At 39.9% G+C, this 17,948-nt stretch overlaps 4 protein-coding genes across 4 annotated transcripts; 1 reads left to right on the top strand and 3 right to left on the bottom strand.

Annotated features, from left to right (window-relative positions):
- Positions 1-2,673: 2,673 nt before the first annotated feature.
- On the bottom strand, positions 2,674-5,345 carry EAF01_009636 (uncharacterized protein; the record flags this gene model as incomplete). Its single annotated transcript, XM_038917892.1, has 3 exons — positions 2,674-2,788; positions 2,897-3,035; positions 3,104-5,345. The coding sequence occupies 3 exons, from the start codon at positions 5,343-5,345 to the stop codon at positions 2,674-2,676; spliced, it is 2,496 nt and encodes an 831-aa protein (XP_038766701.1).
- A 3,897-nt stretch (positions 5,346-9,242) lies between these two features.
- Positions 9,243-10,727, bottom strand: EAF01_009635 (uncharacterized protein; the record flags this gene model as incomplete). The annotated part of the gene is made up of 4 exons (XM_038917891.1): positions 9,243-9,416; positions 9,466-10,237; positions 10,288-10,468; positions 10,535-10,727. 4 exons carry the CDS (start codon positions 10,725-10,727, stop codon positions 9,243-9,245), a joined length of 1,320 nt encoding a protein of 439 aa, XP_038766700.1.
- A 1,328-nt stretch (positions 10,728-12,055) lies between these two features.
- On the top strand, positions 12,056-14,232 carry EAF01_009634 (uncharacterized protein; the record flags this gene model as incomplete). Its single annotated transcript, XM_038917890.1, has 2 exons — positions 12,056-12,535; positions 12,712-14,232. The coding sequence occupies 2 exons, from the start codon at positions 12,056-12,058 to the stop codon at positions 14,230-14,232; spliced, it is 2,001 nt and encodes a 666-aa protein (XP_038766699.1).
- Positions 14,233-15,520: 1,288 nt separating this feature from the next.
- Positions 15,521-17,283, bottom strand: EAF01_009633 (uncharacterized protein; the record flags this gene model as incomplete). Its single annotated transcript, XM_038917889.1, has 2 exons — positions 15,521-16,278; positions 16,335-17,283. 2 exons carry the CDS (start codon positions 17,281-17,283, stop codon positions 15,521-15,523), a joined length of 1,707 nt encoding a protein of 568 aa, XP_038766698.1.
- Positions 17,284-17,948: the final 665 nt, after the last annotated feature.

Raw genomic sequence — 17,948 nt, 5'->3', positions numbered from 1 at the left:
TATTATATAGAATTAACAATTTTACTCTTTATATAGAATATTAATATAAATCTTATAATCTTTTAAAATTAGAAAAGAATATTATTATTAAATATATATTTAATATAAATTCGAAAGTTTTTTTTATTTAAATTTAAGAATATGAAAAATATAATAAATTATATTTTTGAATTAAAGAATATAAAGAATATTAAAAAGCTTTAGGTGTATTGATTTGTAAAGTATTGAATTAAATTAAAAACATATTTTAGTTATATTTATAATTTTCAAAAAGCTTTTTATAAGGATTTTAAGCTTATTAAAAAATGATTTTAATTAATTATAAATATATAAGTAAAATATAACATTTTAAATAGAAATTTCTATAATTTTAATAAAATAAACTTTATAATAGGGATTATATGTATAGTAATGATTATTATTAATGCTAAAAAACATAATAAAAACAAATTAGTATAATTAGGTAATTGAGAATAGGTTATAGTAATAATATGCGGAAATGAAGAGAGTAAAATTATTCCTTTATTTTTAATAGTTTAAGGATAAGTTTATCTTTTTAATTGGTATATTGAAATAAATTTTTTTATAAAATAAATTATTAAATTTATATTTAATAAGTGAATAAATAATAAAATAGATTTAAAATAATTGAAATACTTTAACAAGTATATTAAAAATTAAAGAAGAGTAATTATCGAATGTTAGTATTAAATAAGTATGAAAGCTATTAATTAGTAGTTTTTCAAGTATATTATAAAGAGAATAATATTATATATTTATATTTACTATTATATTTAAATCATTTAATTTAATTACTTGATATTGATTATTTTAGCAATTTAAATGTTTATATAGTAGTCAAATTGATAGATTTATTAAGGTATATATTAATTATATTTCAAAGATTAAATTCTTTATAGCTTTTAAAATTGTATATAAGGAATCAATTATCTTTCAAAATATAAAATCAAGATTTCAAGGAATAGGTTTAATTCTATTTAATTCTAAAACTATATTCTTGAAATTAAATATTCGAATTTGTATATTTACCTTCCTTGCTTTTCATCTAAATTAATAAATCTTTTAAACTCCTTATAATTCAATAAAAGCTTTTTTTTTTAATTAATATTAATTAAATCTTAAATAATTTATTATCAATTAAGCTTCCTTACATTTATATTCGAGATTGTACTAATTCTAATTAAAAGTACAAAAAGATTAGCTTATAAAAATATACTTTTGACTATAAAGATTCATACACTTCAAAAAGTAAATGAAATATTAAGTAAGTATTAATATATATAAAAAAACTTAATTATATTAAGAAGGAATACTTATTAAATAAAAGGCTTTTGATATATTATCTTAATAAAAGGTTGATATTTAGATTCAATATAACAAATATAAAAAAAAAAGAAATTTTAATAAGAAAGTATTTTCTAATTAATATTATAGTAAATATAAAAAGACAGATTATAATACAAAAATCTATTAGAATAATATAATAGATCCTAGATTATTAGATTCTTAATAATCTTAATCAATTAATTCAATTGTTATTGAATAATATAGATTTGAAAATATAAATTGAGATGAAAATAGGCTATATGCTGATATGGGTTACATGCTGATAAACTACGTTACTTTATATTACGAAAACTCTTATTCTTTCATAACTTTCATAGTAATTCAAATTTTGAAAAAAAGAATTAGATTTTTGAAATAATTGAAAAATAAAGTTTTTGGAAAATGCTATTGATTCATAAAGAAAGTGTATAATTACATACAAACGAATTTTATATATAAAATGAAGTGGCTCATATAGTGATATGGCCTACATGCTGGTGAACTACGTTATATAGTTTAAATTTAAAAATACAGTTTACATTTAAACACAATTTCAATAATTTTATACAGTTCAGACAATATGATAAAAAACCAGCAACCTCCACTAAGGTACTTACAGCTCTTCTCATTCATTTTCGCTACTGATTCGATTTCACTACTGGCTACTCTGCCACTGCTCTTTCGTTCTTTTTTTAGCACTTCACTTCACCTCACTTCACTCACGTCTCTGCTTCACAACACTCACTTCTGTACTTCACAATCCCCACGCTACCATTAGGTGTGTATATACATGGTACATACACACATACACAGTATACGGCACATACACAATACACACAAGATTCATCATAAATCTGCACTAAACTACTCTACCCTACACTTCCCTTCCCCATCCCATCCCTCTAATTTTCAAATTTTCCTCCTTTCAACCCATCCACCCATTGGAAGGAATCCTAACCTAACCTAACCTAACCCAACCCAACCTAAACGCCCAGCCCACCCATATGAAGAATCGGACTACTAGAAATGGTATGTGAACAAACGCCTTACATGAAACGAAACACGAACGAGTAAAGCAGAATCATTAATGTACCAACAATCCCCTTTTCCCTAGGCATTTTCACTTTTCTCCGCCGTGAAGAAGCGGAAAGAAAACAACAGACACAAGAAATGCTTAAAAAGAAGAAGAAGAAGAAGAGAAGAAGAAAAAAAACTCAAAGAAAACCCCTCAAATATTTATCTTGCCTCCATGGAAGCCTTTCCCTAAATATCAACAGTATCCACACTAAGCTCCACTAGTACTTCATATCTTTCCATGCATCTATCTCACTTAGTTCTCCCGAAAAGATGTCTCTTATGACCATCCTTTCCACCCTTTTTTCCATTCGGCGAACCACTGACATCCTCTTTTCCATCATCATTGTATTTGGATTTGTAGATCCTGTTTCGCGTTAGATATATTCGATATTTCATCCACTCCAAGTCCAATATCTTTGCGCTTGCACCCGCCAGATATCGCATCTTAGATTTAAAAGAGAAGAAAACATACCAACTATTCCCAATCATACTAATCCCCTTACTTTCCGCTGCCCGATAAAACTTGGCACTCTTCTTAAGGTCCTTTTTACACCCCACTCCCTGCGCGTAACAAAATCCCGCTTCAGCTAAAGCATCGCCATCACCCCAAGCTATTCAAACTGTTAGTACCTTGTCTCAATATGCATTTGCACTACCTCAAAAATAGAATAAAACTCACATCCAGCAATCTCAAAGCATCTCAAAGCAAGAGCTTTGTCCTGTTCGATACCCCAACCATTCATATGACTGACTCCCAACTCATAAATGCTAAGCGCAAATTGAGCCTTTCTAGTTTTCCTTTCCAAAACATCGACAGCTTTTCCATCCTTTGCCGTATCTTCGTCATCGGCAACCTCAAGGCTAGCCGAATCCGCAGCTTTTCTCAACCAAGCTACACCTTCTCTCTGATTAGGTCGCATACCCCAGCCATGTCTACAAGCGAGTGCATAGAGAAGCATACCCGTAGGATGATTCTGCCTGGCTGCAAGACGTAGATGATAGGTGGATTTGGTTAGAGAACCAGCTTCATGATACTCGATAGCTTTCGCAACATGTTCCTCTCCAGACATTTCGGCCGATGAAGCTAGTGAATGTTGCGAGCGAGCTTTTATTGTAGTATTTGAAGAGGCAATCGATGGTGCGTGGTTGTCCTTTTTCGCTCCATCTTTATGTAAGGTTGGGGGTGCGTCGAATGGTGATGGAAGATGACTAGGGTCTGTTAAGCTTCGTCCTCTTTCCGCCAATGTTGTGGGTTCAGAGCCCTGCTCTAAGGAAGGACGTAAATGTGAAATATCTGGCTTGGAAGAAGTCGATGGTCGAGATGGAGGTGATGGCGGAGGTCCGCCTTCAATCGTTTGATTACTGCCTAGGAAGGCAGGGGGTTGTTGCTCAAAAACAAATTGAGCTTGCGGCTGTCCTTCTTGGAAAATTGCCGAATTTCTTTGTAACATCTTGCCTCTGGGCAGATTGAACGTCGAGTATACATAAGATGGTGCAGCTCCCTCGCTGAGAAGGTTGTGATCCGGAAATCCTTCACTATGCATACTCACAGGAGTATGAGCAGTATCATCCGTAAGAATAAATGAAGGCTGGCTATCAGAAGATGCCTGTCGGGAAGGTATTGTTGGTTTGTCTTCCATTGGGTGATTGCTCGATCTACTAATTGGCCGAGAGAAGTTGAATGCAGGTCTGGGGAGATGTGTGTGGTCTACAGAATAGTCGGAGCTCACAGATGGAGATCGTGGTACTGAGGAGTTGAAAGAAGGAGAGTTTGGTGTGCTTGACATGGCACTTGTTGAAGAAAGTTTACGTTGAGGAGAATCGTGTGATAGTGAGTGGTCATCATCTGAGCTCTCCATTGACATAGATCTAGAACTAGGAGCTCTTTGCGCGAATGGTGCTCGTGGTGGTGCCAAAGCTCGTGGGCCATAACCGCCTACGGCTAAAGAGCCGTCAGGTCCTCTAAGTGCTCGCTGGCGCATCGATTCCTGACTAGGTCGAGATGGGGCATCGGAAGGAGAACGACCAGGTCTGGGTGAACGTGGCCCTCTAAATGGACCGTCTGAAGGAGATCGACCTGGCCTACCCATACGTTGTTGAGGAGCAGATGGCGAACGTTCAGGCCTCAGGGCTCGATCATTGTGAGGGCCAGATGGCGAACGACCCGGTCTAGGTGATCTACCAGGTCCATTATTGGGAGCAGAAGGAGAACGTTCGGGTCTAAGATTGTTACGTCCTTGATGTGGAGCTGAAGGCGAACGAGATGGCTGTGGAGATAACCGTCCCCGATACGGGGCATCAGATGGTGACCTTCCAGGTCTATGTTGAAGTCGACGAGGATCTTGGTCTATGGGCGCTGGCGAGAGATCTCTCCTAGCTCCAAACATGCTCTGTGGTTCCTTCGGAGTCGGACTTGGAGGTGGTCTTCTGCCTCGAAATCCCTCTTCCTTCTCAGGAATTACATCGAATACTGGAGTATCGGGAATTTTTCCCACCTCAGGATGTACCGAAATTGGTCTGAATATAGGTGCCTCGACCTCTGTTAGTTGTTGTCCCGGGCCAGCAGAAGCAGGAGATTCTGTAGGAGACATCTGGGCCAGAGGGGAATCTGCAAGTCTTTCGGCAGAGGCAGATCGCAAACTTCCGAGTCGAGATTGGCCAAGAGAGTTCGCGATTGTGAGTGGTGGCAGACGACTTATGCGCTTTCCCCCATTGGTACTTTCATTCAACTGTCTAGCCAAGAGTCGACTTTGCGCCGCGAACGCATCCAAGGGTGAAAGTTCGGGCGGAATATCTCCAGCTACGTGTAAACGGGGGGAAGGTAATGAGCGCAGCGACGGGGATGGCAAACCATTACTGCTACTACCCATTGCCCCATGCGATTGTGACCGGAGGTCAATGAAATTGGGTCTTTTAGCCATGTCGCCGGTTGGTGAATGACTTTCTATGTCCAAATTGTTCTATCCTTCCCATGAGTTTGTAGATAATTTCCAGAAATCTTGTGTTATATTTTGTAATCAGGGTGCGATCCTTTGTTGGTATTGTACTGTTGATTCACAGTAGAGAAGACGTTGTAGCTGCAGTAGATATGATCAAGGGAACATCAAACGTTTGAGAGATGTTAGTGAATGGGGAGGGGGCGCAGTCAAAAGTTCTCGTGATATGTTGGGTCTGAAGCTGGTAGATGTGGATTTCGAATATATGCGATAATGTAAGGAGATGGTGACGGGCCGTGAATGATAAGTTTTGGAAGTTCAAAAGCTCGAGAGTCGAAAGTGGAAAGTGGAAAGTCGAAAGAGCGAAGTCGTCAAGAAAAAGTTTAGAAATGACAAATGGTATTGTATCGAGTATGTATTGAACAAAACCGAAGGGAACTGAATTGAATTGAATTGGATTGAATTGAATTGAATTGAATTGAATTGAATCGTACCAGTAAAATGAAGGAGTGAATTAGCGTTTATGATTTGGATGTAACGCAAGTTAAAATGAATGTATTTCGATTGAGCAAATTTGAGATCTGAGATTGGAGATTGGAGATTGAAGGTTGGATTGAGTGATGATTGAATGAAGGAATGAGATGGGATGTTGTTTGGCTTTTTTTTATTTTATTTTTATTATTGAGAAACTTTTGGCGGTAGTATTCAACCACGAGAAGATGTTGCAGAAATGATTAGAATAGATACGATAATACCAATAATGTTTGTAATGATTCTTTCTCGCTGCAGTTTCGAACAGGCATCATTTGCAGATTTTCTTGCCGTTGGTAATTTCCTCTTTTTTATTTATTTTGGTTTTCCCTATTTTCCCTATTTTCCCCCCTCAATCTGTTGTGATCCCCGATATGCACGAAAGAATTGACCAAATAGATTGTTGGCCTTAGAGGAAAGGGATGTTGTACTGTGGAGTTGCCCCTTGATGAAGAAGGCTTCGATGATATTGGAAAGATGTAACGTTAGATAACAACATAAAAATCACAGTTCATCAAGATTCGAGTAAGAGAAGAGAGAAGAGAGAAGATAGAAAAGGTGTCCAATGACCAAAGGAATCTTTCTCGTATCACGATGATTAGTCGCCGTGAGGGAAAGAGATGTTCTGACTGTGGCTAGAAGAGTAGATGGAATGAGAAGAAGGAGAAGAAGGGATTGGGCTGGCCATTCATAGCAACGCTTGGCAGATCATAAAAGAACAATACATGTAAGTAATAATAATAATAATAAGTTGTGATGATGAAGAGTGGAAGGGGGGTGGAAGATTCAAGAAGGGTGGAGGAAATACGGATAAAAGGTCAGGTCAGGCAAGAAGGTAAGGTCAAGCAAGGTCAAGTAAGATGGTAGAAAGCCAAGCCAAGGGAAATTTTCCATGGAGCAACGAGAAGGAGAAAAAAAGAAAGAGATGCCAGGAACAGAAAGTTCACATATAACCCTAATGACCACTCCTCCGTACCATCTAGGTCTTTATATTAACATCGATCCACTTCATCTACCCGCTGCTACTTTCAAACCTAGTGAACTGTGAACTGTGAACTGTGAACTGTGAACTGTGAACTGTGAACTGTGAACTAGAAGGAGATGATGCTAATAATAAACAAATCATCTCTCTCTCCCCCCACTACACATCTCATTCCGTCTTTCCTATTCGTCACATCGAACCTAGGTCCATCATCCAATCATCCACTCAATTCAATATCGAATCACCTGAAATATCTAACATGTGGAGTTGAAACTACGACTACCTAGCTATCTAGTATCTACTGAGCACCATCTCCTCCACCACATGAAATAATGAGTGCTAGGTAGGGAATAGCTATAGAGATCTGAAGAAACTGATTGATGAAAAATAATAATAAGGGGGTCAGGTCAAACTGAAGACTGAAGAATCAACACTCACGAGGAGGAGAATTTCATAAAGTTTCTGGCTGATGCTCCCTAGGTACAAGTGAAGAAAAACGCCAGAGCATAGGGGTTAAACCGATTTGATGTACAGTTTGCATACCGACATCCATAGTATATCGTATACCGGAGTATTGATCAAGCGAGCTGCGCTTTCTTTCTCTCTCACAATACATATCTCGTATTCAGACCAGATTTTTCTGTTTTTATTACTTTGGTGCACCTATAGCGTCGATTAGACACCCATCTCATTCTTCACTAGAGCTTCAGATACGATACCGTATCTATCTAGATTCTAGACCTTCAAATACGATCATAGACTTCAAAACGGACATCCATGTAGGCACATGTATAATTCTTTACTAAAGATCTAAACGATACTACTTAGGTAATTCTATACTCCATACTCCATACTCCATCCTAAAACTTCAAATACAACATTATAGACTTCAAAACGGACACCCATGTAAGTTAGACCGATGTCTAATTCTTTACTAAGCTTCCAATACGATACTATATCTATCTAAAACTTCAAACACGACATCATACACCTCAAAACGAACACCTCCTATCCAAACGTCCCAATCTCACTCCCAGCAATATACATTATACACACACACACACACACTCATACACATCCATTGTCGTCAACATCAACAATCCCCTCTCATCCCATCCCATCCCATCCCATCCCACTCCAAATTCCCGAAACCCCAATCCCCCAATCCCCCTTCTCGCACTTCCCCAAACTTCTTTATATATAAAATATTAATCTGCATCATATAATCTATCCCATTACTATATCTATCTACCGGTATTTCCTCTTCATTTATATATACATATACAAACTCGAGTACATACATATAGTATCAACCCTCAACCCTCAACCCAACCCATCAGCCATCCATCTATTTCCCCAGATTCGAACCCCTATACGCATCCACCTATCCTTCCATACTTCGTGCAACCACTGAAATCATTTTAACCCCCAAACCATCCAATCACAATTATCTGATATCAATCCCATGATCCCTATCCGTGCAAATGTTACCTCTCTACCTCTCTCTCTACATGTCAAAATATCAACTCTTCAACTCTTCAACTCCGGATCCAAACCATCAAATCAGTAATATATATACACTTCAATCATCATCATCATCACCATCATCATCTACATACATAGATATTGACATTCAAGTCCCATCTCATCCACCCTTCACATCACATCATATCCCATCCCATCTACACTTTACTTATCTATCTATTTATCTACCTACTACCCTATATACATACATACATACATACATACATACATACATACATACATACATACATACATACATGCATACATACATACATACATACATACATACATATATACATACATACATATATATACATACCCTACATTCCAATCCCCAAGTCTACTCCATAAATACTCCATAAAGATTAAGTAAATAAATAGATAGATACACAAACAGTAAAATACTCACCTATCAGAAGCCAAGCCAACCCACCCCATCCCACCCCGTTCTATCCTCCCATCAAATCCCGAAACCCATCGACAACGCTACACCAAACCCCTTACCCTTACATTTCCGTTATCTGATACACACACACACATATACATCCACAAACTCCACCCGAGAACCGGGTGTCCTCCCCGTGCCTCCCGTATGTTTCAAAATTCAAGCCATAAAACTTCACACACATACATGCACAATCCATCCACAAAACCTCCTCAAAATCTCAAAAACATTAATAGAAGAGGATTTTTATATTTGCTGCCTCAGAAAAAAAAAAAAAAAAAAAAGAGTAAAATCGTAGTAAATTCCTATATTCAATGTACACAGTCCCTCTCCCATCCCTCTAAACTCCAATACCCGATGCCCAGCTCCCAAGAACGCAAGAATAGTCACACAACCCCGACTACAGATTCTTTGTTTGCATCTTTCTTAATCTAGTTGCGCCTTCATATACACCACGGTCTACTGCTGCCGCGACGGTTAATGTACCTCCGACAATTGCACAGAGACCTGTCAAGAAACCTGCTAACGTTTTGGTTCGCTCTTCCTTATTAATGACCTTCATGGGTGAGATATCCTGAGTATAATTAGTAGCTGTGTAGATTAACATATTATGGGAAACTTACATATGAGAAGAAAACACCGGGGATTCCACCACGTGCGTGCAGCTTTTCCTTGTGGCCTTCAGCGGAATCATCACCGCCATTGAGACTTCGGCGATGGCTAGTAACAGAGTACTGATGAGTTTCAATACTTCCGTCATCAGAATGTCCATAAGTTCCGATATCCACGCTTGCGTCATGTGGCCTGCTATTGTAATTGGTTTCCCAGCCAAGAGGAAGGTATGAAGTTGAAACAACCTTTACAAAGTACATGAAGTTGTAAGCAGCCTCATGAGTAATTTGTTCCGTGTTATCGAGAGGGTTCAGGTGATGATTGGTCCATGGAATGATAGAATCTGTGCCCAACTTCTTGGTAACTTCTTCTGGAAGCTCTGGTCCAAATCTAAGAGAATGGATGTGATGAGAAAATACGTGACCGCCGGGAACTGGTGTATCGAAGAAATTGTTAAGGTCGTGAACATGCATATTGCCATTGGTAAAACTGCGACCAGGAGCAATGTGGAAATTCCCAATGACCTTGTTTACCCGGAGACCACCTTCGATGCGACATCCTTCTTTACGTTGTGAATCCAAACGTTCGCCATAATGTTCACGCTCGCATTGTTCGACATTTTCTCCTCGGCCAAAAGCCCATGAAACTGACGCATATGCTTCTCGTACTTCGTCACATGTATTACAACAGCCTGGCTTTTGCGCATTCGAAGGAGGGGTAGCACCGTAACATGCACCGCAGTAATCCGGATCAAGATGAGTTGCTGACTCTTCGGCATTATGACTACATGATATCAGTCACGACCCGGGGAGTTACGATGGGGAAATACATACAGATCCAAGGCCTTGATATCAATGACTTTTCCACCTTCTTCTTGAGGACCCAATCGAACCTTCTTAACTCCATGCATAACACCAACTTGCTGTTCTCCGGAAACGTCCATTACGTCCAGCGTGAGAAGTTCGCAAGGAATCTTTGGAAAAGTAATGTTCAAATGAATTTCCATCTTTTCACCTGCAAAGAAAAATAATGATTAGTTTCCACTTCCAAGAGTCTCATTAAATCTCAAGTATAACATACCTCTTCCCTTGTCAACTACGAGCTCAGGATGTACTGTTATCCTCCTGTAATCCGCCCATTCTCCAAATGCCAGGTACAAGACGATTAGCAATGAAGCTATCGTTACAATTCCTCCTGAAGTTGTGCGCACTCTTGCTTCATCGACCGTTTTAGTAAAGGCATCTAGCCTTGTAAACCTAGATTTTGCAGGCATTTTGCTGAATGTTGTAAAAAGTTGTATTATTATTGTGTTAGGCGGAGTAGCCTTGCGGCGTGTGAAATTGAATTTGGAGGATCTTTCAGAAATACATTCAAATGGAATGTGGGAATATAAAAACGAATGAAGAATCGATCATATAGCTTCTCTCCTCAAAAGGCCCTCCGACAAAAGCACCCAATTTGATTTCAGAGAGAATATGTAAGTAAGAAGAAGATATTTGTAATTTTGGAAAACTCTCAGTCCTTCAAGTCTCAGACAGTCAGTCGCATTTTCAATTGAGGACAGCTTTCCATTGAATGGATTGCTCTCGGTCGGGTTGTTTTAGTCCCGCCCCTCTTGTGTGCACTTTCAAATCTAACCCATGTTCATGCAGGGAAAACTGCGCGTAACACAGACACAATTATGGTTCAAAGCTTTGGAAGGTCGAATTGAGAATTGAGAATTGTCTGGGTGAGATGCTCAGAGATAGAAAGATAGAGAATGCCAAAACACGGTATGAGACTGGGTATCATTGATAGGAATTGAGTAATACTGCTAACGTACGATATCTTTCTCTTCTCAAACAATGGATTCATAACCACCTAACATGTTCTACGGGGTACCTGCTGGATTGCGATTGATACTTATTGCCTGAGGCATAAGTATTGTGCGGCCGCATGTGGAAATCGCAGCATCAGCATCAGCATCAGCATCAGCAGGTAGCCTTGTAGAATTTTGGTGAGGCTGAGATATAGATAGAGGGGTCAAATAATGAAGCTTACCTATACAATACAATACGTACCAGGCATTTAAATTGAGCGACTGTTGAAAACTTGTTTCCTAGTGACAAATAATCAGACCCGTACGGCTGTATCAGTATTGACTCATTCATGAATCATCTGTACACTTGCAGTATTACCGTCCCAGGTACCTAGTAGGCAGAACCTTGAATCAAGGCTGGACAGCAAGTTCACAATTTGTGGTTTCAGCCTCGCTTACGTCAGCATCACAGAACTTCCACCAGTTCTTATTCTTCTTCCTAGTAACTTCTTCTCTTTATCCCAACAAGCCTTCTTTCTTTGACTTTCACCATCAACTTTAAACCAAAATTATTCAGAACAATAGAACCAATTTTTCTTTACACCGTCGTTTCTCTTGAATCGAATTGATTCCGATAAATCTTCATCCCCTCTACGAAACATCCACCACTCTTTCGAACAAAATCGCATCTTCAAGATACGTCATAACAATCAGCAACAATCTTCTTGCACACTTTGCGACTTGCGCTATTTAACCAACTTTACAAATTCTAATACGACTTTTACAATCAGAACGACGTCAAGATGATGAACCGAACATCAGCGCCTCCTAGAGGTCCGCGAAATTCGTCTTCAAGTACAAGAGGCGGTGGTCGCGTGGGCGGTGGTGGCATCACAAAACGACGAGCTGGTCCTATTCGAGTCGATAAAGATGGGGACTTAGATATGGATACCACGACAGGCGCAAATGGTCGCAAAGGGGGAAAGGGTGCTATCGGAGGTTCTATTCCAACTGGACCACGCGGACATGGACGGGGAGGTGCAAGAAATACTGGCCGTGGTGGAGGAAGACTCGACGCCACACGAAATCCACAGGCCATCCTTCGAGGAATGGGATCGCAATCGCAACAAGCCAACGTATTGGTTACTCTCTGGATCAAAGGATTGAAGGGGAGTAAAGCAGCTTCAAATAGTGACCAAGGCCTTTCGTCCCTAGTATCATTCCTCGAACGCAAGGCCACAGCATTGGACTCCAAATCGAAGAGAAGTATAAGAGTTAAAAAGGTACGTTTTAATCGCCATGATTCCGGGATCACGAGTCCCACTGCGCTGTCGCCGTAATTTTTCGCTCTTGTCATGTCAAGTTCACTACAACGAGTCGAGAATTGACACTTTCGCTTCACCACCTCATGATCCTGGTCGATTTCAAGGTTATCTATACCTTGCTAACCCTCGAATAGTCACACAAGAAAGGTGACATCGTTGTTATCTCAGTTACCCCGGAAGACGCAGCCTCTATTATGAAGTTGGATGGTTTCGCATTTGCTGGATCAACAATTAGCGTACAAGATAGCGAGCCATCAAAGACGTCGGAGAAGGAGGAGTCTGAGGAGGCTCGGTTAACTCGAGAGAAGATCCAGGGAGTTCTTGCAGCTCGTTACGATCCCAACCTTAAGCTTTTAAATCTCTCGGCTTTGGGACAAGACGAACAGTTGAAGCAGATGGGAATGTTTGAAGATAACACTCTTGTCTCGAAGCTTTTCCCAGTTCTGATGGTCATCTGCGACAAATTATTCACCACTCCACAAGCTAAGAAGGATGCCATAGTCAGTGTCACTTTGACCGATAACTCATTAGCCGATCTTTCAAACGTCACCTCCTTGGCTTCAACATTTCCAGAATTAAAGAACCTGGATCTTTCCAGAAATCAGTTCGCCGATCTGGAATCCCTGAGATTATGGCGCTGGAAATTCCGTCATCTTGAAAACCTAGTTTTGTCGGGTAATCCTATAGAGACCCTCGTTCCGGATTACGCGACCGACATCGTACGCTGGTTTCCGGAACTTCAACATTTGAGTGGTGTCCAAGTCAGAAGTGTTGCTCAAGTCCATGCAGATCTTGAGGCTATTAAATCACCATTCCCAATCGCTAGCCCATCTTTCCGAGATGTCGCCCAAGTTGGGGAAAACTTCATAAGGCAATTTTTCGGAACATACGATAATGATCGCAATGCCTTACTCACTAATTTCTACGATGCCGAGTCTTCTTTCTCACTATCTGTCAACATGTCAGCAGTTCGAGATCGCGATCATTCATTACCTGTCCCACCGTGGGCAGTATACAACAAATTCAATCGAAATCTTGTCAAATATACACATTTGTCTACTAGATTATCTCGAAAATCTACTGGGTCTCAAGAAATCCAAGCCATCTGGAACGATTTACCTAAAACAATTCACCCCGAGATCACCACCCGACCCGAACTATACCTTGTCGAATGTCAACCTCTTCCAGGTCTTCCTGATCCTTCTGGGCAGAGTGCCGCTGGGGTTGACGGTCTTCTCATCGATGTACACGGTGAATTCGAGGAGAATATTCCCAATTTTGAGGGCAAAGCTCTCCGTAGCTTTTCGCGGTACTTCATACTCGGACCCGGAGGGCCTAATGGACCCCCTATTAGGGTTCTTAGCGATATGCTTGCGCTTAGGGCTTGGAGTCCTTTAGCTCAGACAACTGCAGTTCAAGGACCTCAGCCGGTTCCGGTACTTTCAAATGTTCCACAAGTCCCCATAGCCGATGCTTCACTCACGCCCGAGCAACAACAAAAAATATGCGCTGAAAAACTTTCTGCCGAGACAGGCATGAATTTACATTATTCAGCCATGTGCTTAGCAGAGACAGGATGGAATTTAGAACAGGCCTACATTGCTTTTCAAGCCAATAAGGCAAACTTACCAGCGGAGGCTTATCAAAAGCCATAGGTTGAAGGAAGGAAGGAGGAGGGAGGGAGCAAGGGACGTAGGAGAGAGTTCATCAGCGCTGGCTTTTTTTTTTTTTGTGTGGATTAAGATAATAAGAAAGAAATGGGTGGCGAGCATTTTACATGAAATGGAGGTTAAGGCAGCATCATATGGAGTTCTTTCATTTTTGATTTTTCGGGTCTCATCAGAATTGCACCAAGCAAATCTTAGCGCAAATGGAGTTTTGGGAATACATATACATACAGTTGTAAAAACGTATGTTTAGCGGAATTAAAGGGAGGAATGCACTTGAATCATTACACGCAAATCAAAATTTGGACGATGTGCTTTGTGCTTTGTGTGCTCAGCGTTTTTGGGATGGATAGGAGGTATTTGTAGATAGATTGCATGGATGAGAGGATGGATGGATTACTTTTATGATAATTGGTACTGTGCTGTACTATAGATACCAGGTATTCTACAGCGGATTGATTATACGGGATTTTGATTCTGGATTCGTGGATGAATACTTGCTTGCGTGGTGACTTGTTTTTATCTGTGATTTTGTATGGTTGTATGGTTATGTATGGGTATGTAACTCGTGTGACGGTAATAGTGATATATATCTATCACTCACTCACTCACTCACTTACTTGCTTACTTGCTTACTATCTTACTTGTAGTAAATATCTAGAGAAAACAGGAGATCCACGGATATGACTATAAAAATAAAGACAGTACTGCAGATACCTCCTCGCTAATTTCACCGAAGACTTTGTTCCCGGTATAGGAATGGAATGTGATGGAAAAGGGGAATGGATGAGCGGGGAGAAAGGAGAGGGGAGGAAATGACCTGTGGACTTATGTATAGATGCTTTATTACATTATATTATATTATATTAAAATACATTACGTTATATCATACCTAGCCCTGAGTTGAAAAAACATTCAATCGTGATATCTTTGAACTTTGAGGAGGGTTTGTGATTTCAGAGGAGAGTAGAATAGTATCTCTAACTACCTAGGTAGACATGCAGGTTTTCTGTGAATTCTTGTAATTCAAATCATGCACCAATTACAATTTATCTCCTTGGATTTCTAGCAATAGATAAGAAGTCGTTGGTTACAAGTATGAGGAACAAGATTCTAGCATGATCGCATTCATTTCCACGAGGACGATGTCAAAAATCACAAATCAAATATCAAACAACCAATTATCCAATTTTATATCATTATATCATTCGTATTGCTACATAATCTATCACTCTCTTCTAATTCTTTATACTCCAACCCTTCGATCCATCTACTACTATGTATTCCCACCCGCCTGTCTCAACGGATGCGCCTCAGTATTCAACACCCACTCATCCAAACTCACTACATCCGGTTCACTAAACAACAAGTAAAAATACTTCAACGTCTCTGCCAACCAAAAACTTTCCATAGAATCTTCCTTGTCTGGTTTTTGGTCCATGACATTCTTGATTCTCGCATTGGCGAGAGGTGTATGCGTATGTTTCACAATGGCTTTGAACATTTTCCAGCCCGTTTCTTGCCAGGCGCGATCACCCGTTAATCTGTACATGATGAAGATGGATTCGATGGCTTCGGGACGGAGTTGATAGGATGGATCGTCGACGCGGATATATCCGGTGTCTGAACTAGAGCCGGAGAAAGTACAGGAAGATGTATTGGTGCACGGGTTGACGTGGAAGATTTCAGGCATGATTCCCGAGGGGGTGTGTTCGTATGCCCAAACGCAACCTTTGGTGAGTTTGATGGCGGTTTCCATTTCTGATGGGGATTGGGATATTCGGGAGCCAAGACCTATCATACCTCCGGTGAAACAACCAAGATGTTGGATCTGAGCGGTCAGGAGTGGTTTGCCGGAATCAATGTTCACTGTGCCTGTGAAGAGAATATCCGGATCGCCTGGGAGATTGGGACGGAAGACTAGGTGTTTGTTTATGGTTGATAATGCAATACGATACATTTTCAGGTATTGATCAGCAGAGGAGGGTTTTGGAAGAAGTAAATGAGTCTTTGGAAGATATTCAAAAGCAGAATCTTTGATTTTATATGTTAGTGAAGGGATGGGACGTGAGAAACATCGATTGACCTACCAGCAAAAGCCCCCAAAGTAAAAGAACGACTCCCAAAAGACAACTCAGATCCCATGCAGTTTGCTTGAGATGGCCACATTCCTGGTAGTGTTGTAGAATTCTGAGTAGCTTCCAATTGATCCGTAATTTTCTGTATGGCATTTGCGTATTTTTGATCACCAGTGACTTGACTCAAACGAATGAATTCGAGTGACAGACTTGCGATTTGGGCGACTAGAACGCCATTTTCGCCCGCTATCTTGTCTCCTTTGGGAAGTTCCTTCTCCCACCAATAATATGGAGTTGGAATACCATTCTCAGTATTAAATGCCCTGAATAATAAATCTCCAAGCTGTCTCGCTTTCTCAAGTAAAATAGGATATTGATGACCACTAATATCCCAAGCTCCTAGTAATCCACCGAGATACCGAATAGTAGTTTCGAAAACAGGTACACGTTCAGCATTGGGTTTAGAAAAGTCGATGTTCTTAAGAGATTTCAAGGCTTCCTCAAATTCCTCCTTCAATCCCATTATATAAAGTGTATCCAAGGAATCCACCAACGTCGCAGCCCAGCCCACAAATGTATCTTTTTGACCACCTGAAAGTGGCATCACCTCATCATGCATCCATGCATTCGTTTCATATCCATTCCATGCATGTAGAAATTCCTCTCTGACTTTCTTTTGCCTCGTTAATCGTACTGCTTTGGCAGGTCTGGATTCTCTTGGAAACGTGGTTGCTTGTATGCTATATCGACCAGTAGGAGGTAGTGATAGATCTTTTGAAGGATGAAAAGAGAAGAATCTATATCGACTGTTGAGTGAGAAGCGGTTGGTTGTGGAGAAGATGTAGACGCATATCAAGAGTACAACTGTAATGGGTACGAAACGTTTTTGAAATCTTGTTCGTTGTGATCCTGGATACGATCGTGGGGCTAGGAGAGCTTTCTCCTTATATTCGAGAATCATTCTTGGAATTGCTTGTAAATGTTTCTTCTTGTGACTCTAGGCCAATGTGGATTCTCTAGATTTCATCAATTGAGGGAGATATCTCAAGATTGTGGATAGGACAGGCAAGAAGAAAAAGGAATAAAGAAGAGGGTATCAAGGTGAAGTGAGAATAAGTGAATTAATCACTATTTGGGTAGATGGAAGTGAATAGAAAATACTTATGGTTGTTTGAAAGCCCTATATACCTAACCACAAACACTCTCCTCCAGCTGTCAACGTTTGACATAGTCGGGGTGCTTGTTCATCTTTTCGAAACTCTTGGGAGGAAGGGGCCATGGTTAGTCGTTGCATCTCTCTTCATGAATATCATCATAGAGTATGAGATATCATTGGGTGATGAGTTGTACATGCCCATAATATATGGAAAGTCAATTGCTTCTCGATTCCAAAATGTTTCGGAAGCAAAACTTGAGCGAGGACCTCCAAATCGAGAGTTAAGCTTCGTTGGGTTAGACGGATCTATAGATCTGCGGGTGTACCTATTCCTTGGGTCTATTTTCAATCCTACTAACCCACAAATTGACGACCCAAGCCACCTACCTTGAAGTATGAATCAACCATAAATAGATTGATTGATTGGATCTTCATATTTCATTTCTTTCTCGAGGAAGATCCAATGATGA

Source organism: Botrytis porri (genome assembly GCF_014898465.1).
Source record: "Botrytis porri strain MUCL 3234 chromosome Unknown BPOR_014, whole genome shotgun sequence".
In the NCBI taxonomy this organism is placed as follows: Eukaryota; Fungi; Ascomycota; class Leotiomycetes; order Helotiales; family Sclerotiniaceae; genus Botrytis; species Botrytis porri.
Note: the sequence above shows the minus strand (reverse complement) of the source record. Positions and strands in the feature narration are given on the sequence as shown.